At 37.7% G+C, this 15,417-nt stretch overlaps 1 protein-coding gene across 3 annotated transcripts in view; it reads right to left on the bottom strand.

The window, feature by feature from the left end:
* C10H15orf41 (chromosome 10 C15orf41 homolog) overlaps positions 1–15,417 on the bottom strand; it is a 236,805-nt gene that overhangs the window by 118,454 nt on the left and 102,934 nt on the right. For all 3 annotated transcript variants that reach the window (XM_027553483.1, XM_027553482.1, XM_027553481.1), the window contains exons 6-8: positions 11,571–11,650; positions 11,173–11,222; positions 6,108–6,175 (exon numbers count right to left, since the gene is read on the bottom strand). In XM_027553483.1, the coding sequence (XP_027409284.1) occupies positions 6,108–6,175; positions 11,173–11,222; positions 11,571–11,650 (198 nt within the window). The remainder of the gene's footprint in view (positions 1–6,107; positions 6,176–11,172; positions 11,223–11,570; positions 11,651–15,417) is intronic.

Here is a 15,417-nt window from a genome sequence, read left to right as displayed (position 1 = left end):
TGAACCAATCTCGGTAGAGGGAGGCGTATTAGTAGTTCGGAGGCATACAAGAGATCTCTACACACTGATACACAAACACACAACACACAGGACCAAGGAACCCATCTAACAATAACAACAACAGATGTGACCCTCCAATACTTTTTGTTTACGGGGAATAAGGTTGCAACCTGTAGCTAATTTTTTGTGGGGTGAGATATTTGATTTTTTGTCCTGTTTCCTGCCCTGCCTGGCATCGCCAACCTACTCTCACAATTGATTCGGGTGGGCGGTGAAAGACATAACCCCCAACCACTGGCCCCAGGAGTGGACACGTGAGCCAGACTAGCTGATCAGAGCCTATTTTTAAGATTGATTATGGGGCAAAATGAGAAGCACCACTTTCCCCCTGGGATTACGAACTCTACAGAGCAAACAAATTAGCAATTCCCAGGGATTACCTTTGTTTTCTGAGAATGAAGCCTACATTGGAAAAAAGAAACACAAAAAGGAAAAAAGAGGAGATACCGATGACATCGTTTTGTCTTTTAAATTCTAGATGACACCTCAGAAGCAAACTTCTTTGGACGCTGCAGGTATCTCTGAACCAATATTTCTCCCTCTTGTGTGTGCATATAATCTAGTTTGACTGGATCTCTGTCACTTACAACCCAGGTGGTTCTAATTTATCAGCAGTGGCCAAGAAAGCAGATGTTGGATGATGCGAGTTATCTAACCAGAGCAATGGTTGAGGGAAGAGCTGTGGGCTTCAAGCAGGAAGACTACCATCATAAGTGGACAGGCTAACCTGTCTTCAAAGTTCTAAAGAACCTTTCAGCAGCAAACGTGTCTGTGGTTCTTTTCTCTTGGTCCAGGAGAAGCATGCACAAGCAAAGTCAATATGATTAGTAAGTAAAAGGTGGTCCCTCACCTTGACAATTTCTTTAGGAAGGGGAGAACAGACCCCAGATTCTCCACATTCTGCCCCTCAAAATAATGTTCCCGACAGACCCCAGATTCTCCACATTCTGCCCCTCAAAATAATGTTTCTGTTACCCGGAAAACAGCATCTTATTTTAACCTTTAGTTAGGAATTTAAATAGCTGATACTTTCGGAAACATCCAACCATCTTAGTTCCCTTCAGCCTATGTAACCCTCTGTTTTATTTCTAGTCTCTTACCCTCAATGGCTAACATCTGCATGTACACACAGTCTCAGTATTCTGAATCTCATCTGTTCCCACTGCCTATTCTTCACCTGAAGTCATAATTCCATATCACATCATAATCACTTCCCCGGAGCACTGCTGCTTTAAATAGGGAATAAAGCAGCAGGAGTAGACGAACTCTCAGAAACACAGATCCTAATTTCTTACAGCAAAGGATATCCTTCAGTAAGCCTATTTGGCTTTATACAGATTGCACCCTCCTGGAGTCCCACAGAGCAGTACGTGAATGCTAGAAAAAGCACCTATGTAAAATATGCTGGTCTGTCCTAAGGCAAGACCAAACACGGCAGGGTGAGGCAGGATGAAGCAAATGTCTCTCAGGTGTCACTCAAAGTAATTGTTAGCTGCTACTAATAGGGCAACATTCACCGGAAAGAATAAAATATCTCTGGAACCATCCTTATTAAGCCAAACTTAACAAGAATTTGCACCGGACAGTGGCTAAGGAAGTCACTAATGAAAGTCCCTCCGACGTGGAGAGATGCCAACCCATGGAGGATGAATGTTTGTCTTCAGTCTTTGGTACACACTCTTTCATATTTTCCCTATCATTGCAAACATTCTTGTTGTCTTCTGGCTGTCACTATTTTTCTTTTCTCCCTTGCCTTGTGTCCAAATCTCTCCTCTCACCCCACACTCCCAAAGGAGAGAGAGACAGAGGCTATACAATAAAATATGCTATCATTAATTACTTGAGAGATACAAATTAAAACATCTCCATCAGACAAGATACATTTTCTATTTCACTGATACTAGAAATGGAACAAACCCTTAGCAGAAGGGATAAGGATGGTCACAATGCCTAACTGGTCAATTTCCTTGTGTCTCCAAGCCTAAAAGCGGGCAGCAAGCTCTTTGCATCTTCTGAGACTTCAAATGTACATCAATAAATGTTTATTCTAAGTTAACTATACTTGGAAAGAACTGATTTGTACTTATTTGAAAATTTCATGGAAGGACCCATGTTTGACTTGTTTTATTTATTTTTTATTCCTAATGGTACATGCCCATAGCAAGTACCTAAAAGGTAACAGTTTGCTGCACCAAAAGAAACAGTGATTAGCTTGTGGTAATACAGCCAGGCTAATGAGTTCAGCGAGCCACCTGAGAAGCACATGGAAGTAGGAAGAGGCTGCTAAGAGAGAGCAGATGAGTAAGATGAGTAAGTAAAATTCTATCGCTACTTCAGGAAAAGTTGCTTACAAGCCAGTAGCATGTTCTTCCTATGTTGAGGGTGGCTATTGATTTTTAACACAGTCTGTACCTTCTTTAAAAATGTTCACAGGAGAAGCAGGACCACAGCCTTGAATGCATTTATTTTCACTACCAAGACAATCAAGTGAGATGCCCTAGATGAAAGTGCATTTTAATGGGACGGACAAGGCAATAGTGTGCGTGGGCTGGAGGGGAGGCGTGCTTATCATCATCTTCAAACTATTTAGGATATTGTTCCTGGCATGCCTGGTGGTTCAGACAGTAAAGAATCTGCCTGCAATGCAGGAGACCTGAATTCAAATCCTGGTTTGGGAAGATCCCGTGGAGAAGGGATAGGCTACCCTCTCCAGTATTCTTGGGCTTCCCTCATGGCTCAGCTGGTAAAGAATCCACCTGCAATGCAGGAAACCTGGGTTTGATTCCTGGGTTGGGAAGATACCCTGGAGAAGGGAATGGTTACCCATTCCAGTATTCTTGCCTGGAGAATTCCATGGACAGAGGAGCCTGGTGGGCTACAGTCCTTAGGGTCACAAAGAGTCAGACACGACTAACACTTTCATGGTTTTTCACTTCACTTTCCTGGCATGCAGAGAACATACTTGGCAAAAGGTAACTGAAAAGAATGACTGAACAATGAATAAAAGAATTATGAGATCTCTGAGGAAACTGCTAGAAATTACCTGTATTCATTTGCTTGCAATTTGTTTGTAACTTGACCACAGCTACAAAAGCAGGGCCTTCATTTGACTTATATCTGGGGCTTAAAATAGTACATGATTCGGTAACTGATTGTTGGAATAAATACACGAATAAAATACATTTTCTAGTTGGAGGACCTAAAGTCATTTATTCAACGTTGACTCTTCTTAGTACAATGTAATTTTGAGAAATAGGAAATGGATAAATGTACAAGATAGGATAAATCCATAAGTACACCTAAACCTTCAACGAAAAGGAGACTTCATTTTTCCTTTCCAATATAGTGCCTGGTTAAATCCTGTGTACCTGATTATAAGAGCTGACTTATTGAAAAAGACCTTGATGCTGGGAAAGACTGAAGGCAAAAGGAGAAAGGGGCAGCAGAGGATAAGATGGTTGGATAGCATCACTGACTCAGTGGACATGAATTTAAGCAAGCTCCTGGAGATGGTGAAGGACAGGGAAGCCTGGCATGCTGCAGTCCTTGGGGTCACAAAGTCAGACACGACTTAGCAACTGAACAACAAATCCTGTGCCAGGGCAACTGTTCAGTACGTGGTTATGAATAAAGAAAATTTAAGAAAATTATTAGGGTTATGATAAAAGCAATTTATTTTTATTTTTCTCTTCTATCTGAACTCTCAGTTTTAGAGATGTCAGATAAAATATGTATTTTATAAAATGACATATAGAGCACAATAGGTGGAAAATTTAAAATAAGATAAAAAATTTCAGAAGGTCATAATTCTTAAGAAGGGGTAATATATAAATGATAAGAATCCTTGTCTTTTGAAAGTAGTCCAGATTTGAGGGAAGGAGGGAAGGAAAGAGAAAGGGAGAAAGAAAGAGACACAGAGGGACTGATTGATTTTACTTTCAATTATTTAAAAAAAAATCAAAGTAAAACAAACATGCCTGCAATGTCTCTGCAACAAAATTCAAGGCGTACACAAGAAAACAAGAAAATATAAAATGAGATTAGTAGTCTATTTCCATACCTATGTTTTTGATGATTTATCTAAATTTACCTGGTACAGTAATCTAGATCTGATTATTCATTGTGAAGGGAGTATTTACAAGGTAAAAGAACAAACCCATAATGATACTCCATAAGAGGCTTTGGGTTTTCAGGTTTTAACCATAAATAAACATGTATTAATTCAGTACAACATTAAAATGCTTAAAATGCAGAGAATAACAATTTCTCTGAATACTAATGAGGAAATGCTTCAAAACAGGACTGAGGTTACATAAAGAGAGCTAAATACGAGTTAAGGATCATCTTTGGTATGCTTCAATAAAAGAATTACTGTTAGATCCTAGAGTGCAGAGGAACAGATGAGCCTGTTCCATTTTAAATCCCCTTTCTGAACCTGTTAGCAAAGCGCAGTGACTCCCTGCTGTGCCTCTGCACTGCTTTTGTCAACGGTGGCCAACGAAGTCTAGCGCCTTCAGTTCCTAGAATCAAGGGAGTCAAGCACCTGGGACTAAGTTTAAGCCAAGGGTGGGCCCTTTGCTCTTCCTCCCTGTTTGGGTCTTCCAGTCTTTAGGAAGGAAGCAGAAAAAAACTAGATTAAGCAAAGAAGCGGTGCCAAGGGCTTGACTACCCTTAAGCAGATGGTGCCAAGAGAGTTACACCGAGTGGTCTTGAAAATATGACTGCTCAGTTGCTGGCTTCAAACAACACACTTGGCCACACGTGACTGGCCACTGAGTGCTCAATATGATCAGATACTTTATAATATTACTGGAACTTCATAGTCTACAAAGTACCCCATGATGCAACACAGGACATTCATTCCAATTGGTTCTGAAGGCATTATACACCAGATTTTTCATTAGATTTTAAAAGGTAATTTCTATCTAATTCACTCTTCTCCATACACTGAATATTTCAGTTGTTCTTATACAAAAAAAAAAAACTTGTTGCTTTTACATATCAAAATTTAATTTAGTAATCTGAGGCCACTTTCCTAATTTATCAGGTGTGTTCAACTCTTACTGGAGAATATTTATGGTATACCCCCTCTTAAAATTATCAACCATTTACAACACATTCAACTCAAATCTTCAGGTCATTAATAAAAATACTGAATACTAAGACTTAAAACAGATTTCTTACAGGACTGTTTTCAACATCCTTTCCCAATTTGACATAAGATCATTTGACTTCCCTTGGCTAAGTCTTGTTCATTTTGGATCAAAAATTATGTAATCCAATATCGCTTAATTTTTTTAACCTAAAAAAAATATGCCATGCAAACTCTTAATTTAAAATAGATGTGTACAATAATACAATCTGTATAGAACCTTGAAAAATTACCACATTTAAAATGAAGAAGAGGATCTAATTCCTGGTAGAGTGCTTTATGGTTGCTATGATCAGTTATCACATGTATGCCTTTTGAGGCTTAATTTTTAATGCCTAAGAGATGTTGAAAGAAATAACAATCTGTAATAAGATTCCACGTTGGCAGACAAACACATACGTACCTGCGAGATTTTAAAAAATCATACTCATATGATGACAATTCACTTTTGGCATAAAAATAATAAAAGCTCAATATTTCATTTTCAAGTGAAAGTACTAGGCAATTCCATACATGAGACAAAAATACCTAACATGAATTTCAATATATAAAGCATTTTATGGACAATATTTCTTTTGTTTCCTTCTCTCATAAGGCCTAGATTATGGTTAATATCTCATGACACTAAAAGTAATACTGCAACAGATATTAAAGTATTTTTTCAGCCACTTATGCTATAAAATATTAATTGTAAGCCTGTGCATGTGCTGTGTATACAAGGGATTAGGTAACTGAGTTCCTGCTCAGTTCTAAATCAATAAAAGATAACATGCACAGCATCGGTCATCATTTGCTTTTCCTTTAGTACATAATAACTGCAAGTGGAAGATTTTTAAAAATATATATTTAAGCACTCACGGAGATATATGCTGGAGAAGACGTAAGCAATACTTACCTAGGAAGGATAGGTTTTTCTCCAGAAGCAAGTCCCTCAGCAGGACTTCATGCTCATGACCAATGGCACTGGGAAGTCTTAGTTAAGGAGCGTAACATTGGTAGAATTATACCACCAGAAAAAATTGCTAATACCAGGGCTATACTTTGAGATGAAATGGAAAGTAGAGGTAATTATAAACATCCTTTATGCTATGCTAAAAACCCCTCAATTCAATTTAGGACCATTTATTAAGCACTAAGTGCAGTAGAGAATACCAACCAGCTTTTGCCCTAAGAATTTCTAGTCTTACAAAGTCCCATAAATCTTCTGTGAGTTCATGCTTGTCACAAAGCCAGCATTTAGCAGCTCTTATTTTCCCAGTCCTGATGCTGGGAAAGATTGAGGGCAGGAGGAGAAGAGGGTGTCAGCGGATGAGATGGTTGGATGGCATCACTGACGCAATCAACATGAACTTGGGCAAAGTCAGGGAGATGGTGAGGAACAGGGAGGCTTGGTGTGCTGCAGTCCACGGGGCTGCAGAGTCAGACACAACTGGGTGACTGAACAACAACACTTCACTTCTAGTCTATGATTGGTGATCTTCTGTGACTTGGGGAACCAAACAACTGACTTGTTGAGAAGTATATGTACTCTGGAAGAAAGACATCCCAGTAAATGGCTGTGGGTTAGTGCGTCAGTTCAGAGGCTGTTTCAAGTCTTTCTCTTGTGTGTGCAAGTTTTCACCATTATATTATGTATATAAATATATACATATGCTCATATAAATTTTTTGAGTGCTAATATGAGGCAGGCAGTATATCAAGTATGTTATTTTCAGTGTATTTACATATGTTTTTCATCCTCACAGTTATTATTATCCTTATATTATAGATGAGGAAACCAAGGCTTAAAAAGGAATTTATATAAGATCATGTGGTCAATGTGTGGCAGAGCAGAGAATCAGAACAAAATCTCTGCAAAGCCTATATCTATGACCTCTGTAGAGCTACTTAAAAATATTAAAATTACATAAAAATAATTGCTATTAGCTAATGCTGCTGCTGCTGCTAAGTCGCTTCAGTCATGTCTGACTCTGTGCAACCCCACAGATGGCAGCCCACCAGGCTCCTCTGGTGTGTACAAAGTGTGAAAAGGAGTTTTATCCTATTCTCATACTATAATTTTGTCAAAGGTGTTTGGTAATACAGGCAGACTTTGGAGATACCATGGGTTCAGTTCCAGAATAAAACAAATATTGAATTTTTTGGTTTCTCAGTGCATATAAAAGTTACTATTACACTATAGCCTATTAAGTGTTCAACAGCATTATATCTAAAAAATACATATACCCTAATTAAAAAATACTTTATTGCTAAAAAATTGCTACCATCACCTGAGCCTTCAGCGAGTCCTTATCTTTTTGTAATTATAATACCACAGATCATCACAGCAAATACTATAATAATGAAAAACATTAAAATACTGTAAGAATTACTAAAAAGTGACATAGAGACATCAAGTGATCAAATGCTATTTGGAAAATGGTGCCGACTCAAGGCAGGGTTGCCACAAACTTTCAATTTGTAAAAAACATAATATCTGCAAAGCACAATAAAGTGAAGCACAATAAAATGAGGTGTGCCTGTAATTCTTTAATTCTCCATCTCACTAATGTCAATCTGGTCTTATCACTCCTTGGCTTAACAGGGATTCTTTAGTCCTGATCATGCACTACAAGAATCCAACTTATATCAAATAAAGCTTAAAAATTACCTGTAAAATTCTTAGACAATCATCCTGTCATTTATCAATACATACAAGTGGAAATTATTCAAATCTTAGAATTCAAGAGGTGGGACCACTCATATACATCATCAAAACAAGTCCCAAGTCTTCATCACTGTCTTTTTCTTTCTGTTGTCCCTCCTCCCCATGCACAGGACTGTGCTTACTTCTCACTGAAAACAAATGTTTAAATCATAAAATTTCACACATTCATAGAGTCCACTGAAGACATCTGATGAATCTCTCTCAATTGTCTCTCATTACTACGGGCATCCCATGTTTCAGAACTAAATAATTTACTTCCAGTCCACATAAATGTGCTCTCACTTTTATTGCTGTGAATTATTTACATCTAAAATGTTGAATCATGAAACTGATGGTACAGGAGTGAAATCCAGAGCACGTCAAGCTTCCTGTATCATTATCTTTCCTTATTCCACAGTTCAGGTCTTTGTCTAACATCTGTGTCCTGAAGTCACACTTTGCAAAGTTGAGGTGGCTGGTTTCTCACACCTTTTGTGTCTGTGAATATAACTTGTGGCAGGAAAATAACATGTAGGTGGACATGGTTATATAGGAAAAACTACAGTAGACACCAAAAGAAAAAGAAAGCAATGACAATTTATATACTCTTTGCGATCTAGGGTGCTATTTTGGTGTCTTATTAATAAATCACCAATTTACTTTACTCTCCTTACACAAATGCCTACATGTAACATTTTCATAATGGAGTAAAAGGTTCTGCACCTATTTTGTTTATTAAACGTGTGCTTTCTTTCTAACAAAATGATGTAATTTGCCAAGGGTAAGCAATGTAAACATTACCAAATTATCAGAGCAACATACAAATAGCATTTGCACTCATATGAAAATCCAATCATTTTTATTCAGTGTGAAATAAAATAATTCCTGTTGATCAGCCTTGAAAACAGCTAAGCAAGTGTATTTACGTTACATTAAACTGCCACTATCTCAATGCAAAGATAAAATCAATGCTCTATAAACTCCCCAGCCTGTTTTATTCTGCATGGTAAAAGCAATCACTAATTTGAAACTTTGCAAAGATATATATACATGTTGATTATGTTTTGTTTGATATAAACATGTATAAAATACAAAATCTAGAATATAAAGTTTATAAAAACAGTAATTTTACAAGCAATAGGCATAATGGAGCTGTGAAATTATAATCTAGCTAGTGAATACAATTTATAGACGTATATCATTATCTTTATCAATTGAAATCAGGTACTACATTAAATTCTACTGGCAGTAGCACAACCAAAAAAGAAAAGTGGATGATGGCAAAAATATAAGGAAAAAAATCCAGACCGAATTTATAATGCTTCATAAGCAGAAACACTTAGACTTTCTCTATAATAATACCTATTATTGATGTATGGCAGTGACCATGGGGCAAAACTTGTAAATAACCTCACAGGCCATTTTCTTCACCAGCAATACAGCAATCTAGTTTCCCGTAAGCATCTCAACTATTACTGAAAAACAGCCTCCTGGCATTTACAAAGCAGTTGACTTCATACTTTAGTCCATGCATACATAATTAGATAGTTATATTTAAAATCAATATGCAATCCTTCAAAAGACATTATGCTTTTAAAACCTTAACTTTAAATTGATTTTTAACTATTTTATGTGCTTTAAAATTAACATGTAATTCCACCCCAGATACTCTAAGATGGTGTTAGTTGTTTTGTGGATGTGCTAAACTTTATCACTGTGGCTACATGGGGGTTGGCATTCCAACAATTTCTAACACTATCGTTAATTTTACACTGAAAATGGAAGCATAGTTTTACTTTGGTCTAATAAAAGGTTGGACTTATAACAATGCTGTGATTTTATTAAGTTAGACTGAGAACATATTAGGAGAATAAAATACAAAGGGCTATAATATAGATACTGAGTATTCTTAAAAGTGGGCTCTGTTGAAAGATTTATTTTTCAAAGGTTAATTTCATGAAAAAAAGAAAATGAATCATTTTTTTTCTTTTACAATAATTTCACTAACTCTAAGCCTTCATGAAACAAGGTGGAATACAAACACACACACACACACACACACACACACACACACACACACACTTGACTAGCAAAGCTTCTTAAAAAAAGCCTCCTGATTGGTAACCACTGAGTCATAACTGGTCACAGTGCCATCTGTGCTAATAAAACCCAGGAAGGGCATGTTGTATTATTAAAAAATATAAGACTCATGGACTCAGGTAGATATCATTTCCATTAAAAATTACTAATTATTTACTCTTTACACAGAATGTTTTAGCCAAAGATTATAAAAATTCTTAGTGTTGCCACAATACTACTAAATGTATTGATTAACAGGGTCCTACTTCACAAAGTAGTTACTGTCCACTCAACTCCTATTTGGGCTTCCCAGGCGGCGCTAGTGGTAAAGAATCCACCTGCCGATGCAGGAGACACAAGTGATGCAGGTTCAATCCCTGGGTTGGGAAGATTCCAACATAGAGCAGGAAATGGCAATCCACTTCAGTATTCTTGCCTAGAAAATCCCACTGACAGAGGAGCCTGGCAGGCTGCAGTTCATGGGGCCACAAAGAGTCGGAAACAACTGAAACACGTGTGCATGTACACGCACACACACACACACACAAATCCTGTTTGATGAAGCAAGCATTAACTCTTTAGTAATTTCAATGTCTTTAATGAAAAATGACTGGACATCTGTTCTCCTAGCCTTAAACTCAGTCCAGAGGGAAAAATTAGCTTGGTTTTCTCTAAAAATGTTTATTAGGGACCCAAGCGACAGCTCAGAATATAATCAACATCTAAGCATTAAGAATCTACTGCCCTTTAAAACCTGATGGTCTCTGGTGGCAGTTTAATCGCATCATCCCTTAACTACAGGCTCAAAATTTATTCTCAACTAAATTTGGTTCATTTCAAATAGAAATTTATTCATATTTGAAAAAATGTTCACTGAAATGCTTAGATACATTCTAAGACAGTGTGCTACCTGCCTCGTGACTCTATCTTTAAACTCATTGAAAACCAAGCAGGTTGAAATAAGCATGAGAACATGCGACTGCTGAACTGACATCTTCCCAGTGCCTATCTGATTTTTTTTAAGCTGTAGAAAAGAATGGTCTGCAGTGACCCTCCAGTTGATTGAATATAAAATAGAAGAGTATGAAATGTGTTTTGTGAAGCAGAACTTTATGTCAGGTTAAAGCTAGCCACATCTCCTCCACTGAGTCTAAGCTCGTCAATTGTGCACCTAAAATTTTATGGGAAAGGATACTGTTTGATGCAGTCCACCAGTGGTCCATAACAGCAGTCATTCACGATGCACTGCAGACAAATAAGAGGAAGGGTCTGGGATGGAGCGACTACAAAAACTGTCAGACAATATCCTAAAAGCAGTAATTACTTTTCTTAAAAAATTTTTTTTAAAAAAAGCTATCAAAAGACTGTTCAGATTTAATCACAGAAAACAAAAATTGCATGCTTTTTATTCACTATAAAAGCAAGCTATTAAAAAGTGAAATGCTCTTCTCACAAATATTGCATTGCCATTTATGGTGCACCCTGACCTCAGTGATAGTTTATGATGACAGTAATTAAATGAGGTTTAAAATCCTTTACTCTGCTAGGCAGATAACAGCATTGCCACTGAAAATAGACAGCTGTGATTAATACCTGATAGACCTGATTTGCTAGAACTCCATCTGGAATCTGAGAAGGGTCCCGCAGCATACTATTTATAACAGACTTGGAGGCTGCAGAAGAAAAGAGATGAACTGTTAGCAGACAGTCAACATACTTTTAATACAACATGAAAAGTGACATATACCTATAAATACACCAACCATGAAAATGAAAACACTACTGATACTAATCATTTTTTCCCTTTTTTTTTTCAAATCTCAGAGAAGCTTTTAATTAAAACATTTTGCCAAGTTTATAAGCCACATTGACAGATTTGAAGATGACCTAATGTTTCCAAGGTAAATTCACAAGTACAGACCTAAAGCATATGTCTCTTCGCAGATAAATTAGCTTTGGAAAAGCCCACTTGGGGGGGAAAAAAACAATCAGAAAAGAAAATATTTTCCTTCTGCAGGTAAGTATGTTATAACCAAGCATATGTAGCTGGAGAGTTTAGTGAAGGCAGGTCAGATGCAAAGACTTCAGTGACGTCAATAAAAACTACCTTCAGCCAAGAAAGCATCTCTGAATCTAAATCTTTCTAAAATAATTCTCAACTGCCATGAAATGTTATGTCCATTTCACAGGTAAGGAAAGTAGGTAAAACTGACACAATTGAACAAATCTTAAATAAGAGAAAAAATACATATATACACACACAATTGTACAATTATATACAAATTTTTGTCCCAAAGTATGTCTCATCATACCCAATTGCAAATTAAGCTGACCTTATCCCGGGGGAATGCAGTGGAAGGGGCTATAGGAGGCATCTTACGAAGTGTGGTATATCAGATCACACCTTTTGAAAAGCGAGGCAGAAGATTCTGACTTCACTGCTTAGTGGAGGCATGCAGAACCCAGTGGCCAGAACTCCTCTTCCTCAGCATGGGGGGAAGGCAAGTCTCTAGACTGAAGCTAAGTCAGGTATTGCCTAAGAATCAATTCTTTCAAGTCCTCCAGTGGAATCATTCCCAAACAATTAGCAAAATAGCTTATAGGGTCTGATCCATACAAGCACAAACTAAAAAATATACTGGATAATTATCTAGTTAAGAGAATAAAAACATGCCACAGAGCTACATCATCATTCAGGTTCTGAGATAGTTTTTCATCCTTTTTTTTTTTTTTGAATGATTTGTTCCTTATCAAGTTCAGTACCATAAGAACACTGACAGACATGATAAATGTTAGGAAATTCTGTGGAAAGAAACAGGGAAATTACATCTTTCTCACTTAAGCACGCTGCACAAGGAAATGAGTGCACAAGGAAAAAAAAATGAAGCACAATTATTTTAATTATTTCCTATTCTTAGTTACCTAACTGCATGTGTATAACAATGCTATGTAGTTAGTTGCTATTTGTAAAATGTTTGCACTGCAAGCGGGGAGGCATATTTGGAGTCTCAAAAAGATCGTCATCACTGAAGGAATATTATCCAGCTCTGCAACCTGGCAATTACTGAGCCTCTCAAATTCAGGGTCTTCATCTGTAGAATGTGATAATGTTATCTGACCTGACTACCTTTAAGGGTTCTCATATGAGTCTCTAGAGGAAACAGTGACAACACTACGGTTTTAGTAATTTTGTTAAAGCAATAGTAAGTAATATCAAGAAAAAAATCAGCCTTACACATTGACTTTGAGTAAGCTTAAGTTCAGTTCAGTCACTCAGTTGTGTCTGACTCTGTGACCTCATGGACTGCAGCATGCCAGGCTTGCCTGTCCATCACCAACTCCCGGAACATACCCAAACTCATGTCCATCGAGTCAGTGATGCCATCCAACCATCTCATCGTCTGTCATCCCCTTCTCATCCTGCCTTCACTCTTTCCCAGCATTAGGGTCTTTTCAAATGAGTCAGTTTTCACATCAGGTGGCCAAAGTATTGGAGTTTCAGCTTCAGCAGCAGTCCTTCCAATGAACACTCAGGACTGATCTCCTTTAGGATGGACTGGTTGGTTCTGCTTGCTGTCCAAGGGACTCTCAAGAGTCTTCTCCAACACCACAGTTCAAAAGCATCAATCCTTCAGAGCTCAGGTTTCTTTATAGTCCAACTCTCACATCCATACATGATTACTGGAAAAACCATAGCTTTGACTAGTCGGACCTTTGTTGGCAAAGTTATGTCTCTGCTTTTTAATAAGCTGTCTAGGTTGGTCATAACTTTCCTTCCAAGGAGTAAGCCTCTTTTAATTTCATGGCTGCAGTCACCATTTGCAGTTATTTTGGAATCCAAAAAAATAAAGTCTGTCACTGTATCCACTGTTTCCCCATCTATTTGCCATGAAGTGATGGAACCAGATGTCATGATGTTAGTTTTCTGAATGTTGAGTTTTAAGCCAACTTTTTCACTCTCCTTTTTCACTTTCATCAAGAGGCTCTTTAGTTCTTCTTCACTTTCTTCTATAAAGGTGGTGTCATCTGCACACCTGAGGTTGTTGATATTTCTCCCAGCAATCTTGACTCCAGCTTGTGCTTCATCCAGCCTGCATTTTGCCTGATGTACTCTGCGTATAAGTTAAATAAGCAGGGTGACAATATACAGCCTTGACATACTCCTTTTCCTATTTGGAACTAGTCTATTGTTCCATGTCCAGTTCTAACTGATGCTTCTTGACCTGCACACAGATTTCTCAGGAGGCAGGTCAGGTGGTCTGGTATTCCCATCTCTTTAAGAATCTTCCACAGTTTGTTGTGATCCACACAGTTAGCAGAAGTAGATTTTTTTCTGGAACTTTCTTGCTTTTTCAATGATACAACAGATGTTGGCAATTTGATCTCTGATTCCTCTGCCTTTTCTAAATCCAGCATGAACATCTGGAAGTTGATGGTTTACATACTGTTGAAACCTGGCTTGGAGAATTTTGAGCATTACTTTGCTAGTGTATGAGATGAGTGCAATTGTGTGCTAGTTTGAACATTCTTTGGCATTGCTTTTCTTAAGTTAGACTTAATTATTTCAGAAAGAAATTACCATGGTTTAGTGGAACAAAAACTGGGAATACAAAGCAGCGAACTGTCTTACATTGCTCTCACATGCTCAGTCCGGTCTCTCTGTGACCCAATGGACTGTAGCCCACCAGCTCTTTTGTCCATAGGATTCTACAGGAATGAATACTGGAGTGTGTTGCCATTTTCTTCTCCAGGGGATCTCCCTGACCCAGGGACTAAACCCGTGTCTCCCGAATTGGCAGGCAGATTCTTTACCCACTGATCCATTGTAAACTCACTCTGTTTCCCCAACTTAATTCGAAGGCCAGGACAGTAGGAGGGGACCAAAGCAATCACTCACATACTGGTCACCTTCTCTGAAGGACTGCACTCACTCTGATCTGCTACTCAATCACACATCGATAGTAATGGCAGACACTCCTCTGCAGTACCTCTGATGCTATCAGTATCTCATGGAAACAAAAGCACCTTGTCCACATGTTCCTGGTCATTGCTAGGTTGTTACACTGCTAACCCTCATACCCATGTGAGAAGAAGATTACTAAATGACCAGACAGCATACCTAAAAATATGCTATTTCCCTATCCTAGGGAAAATTACTGACCTCATATCAAACTATATGCAAACTCATTGCTAAAATCATAATGGTCCTTTTTAAAAGAAGAGGGACAATACCCTAGGACAGAAAAAAAAAATTAGGTCATTTGTTTTATGAGGGAAGAAAGGGAAATCTTACAGGAAAAAGAAACTGATGACATCATAGTTTTCCTTACAATATACATTATAGAACAGTGTGCTTATCAGAAGCAAGAATCATAGCCAATAAACTTAAAAAAATAGTTTGAATATATTGAATAGAACACTATTCAAATCAAAGGAAGCT

Source organism: Bos indicus x Bos taurus, chromosome 10 (genome assembly GCF_003369695.1).
Source record: "Bos indicus x Bos taurus breed Angus x Brahman F1 hybrid chromosome 10, Bos_hybrid_MaternalHap_v2.0, whole genome shotgun sequence".
In the NCBI taxonomy this organism is placed as follows: Eukaryota; Metazoa; Chordata; class Mammalia; order Artiodactyla; family Bovidae; genus Bos; species Bos indicus x Bos taurus.
This window is presented reverse-complemented; position numbering and strand designations above follow the sequence as displayed.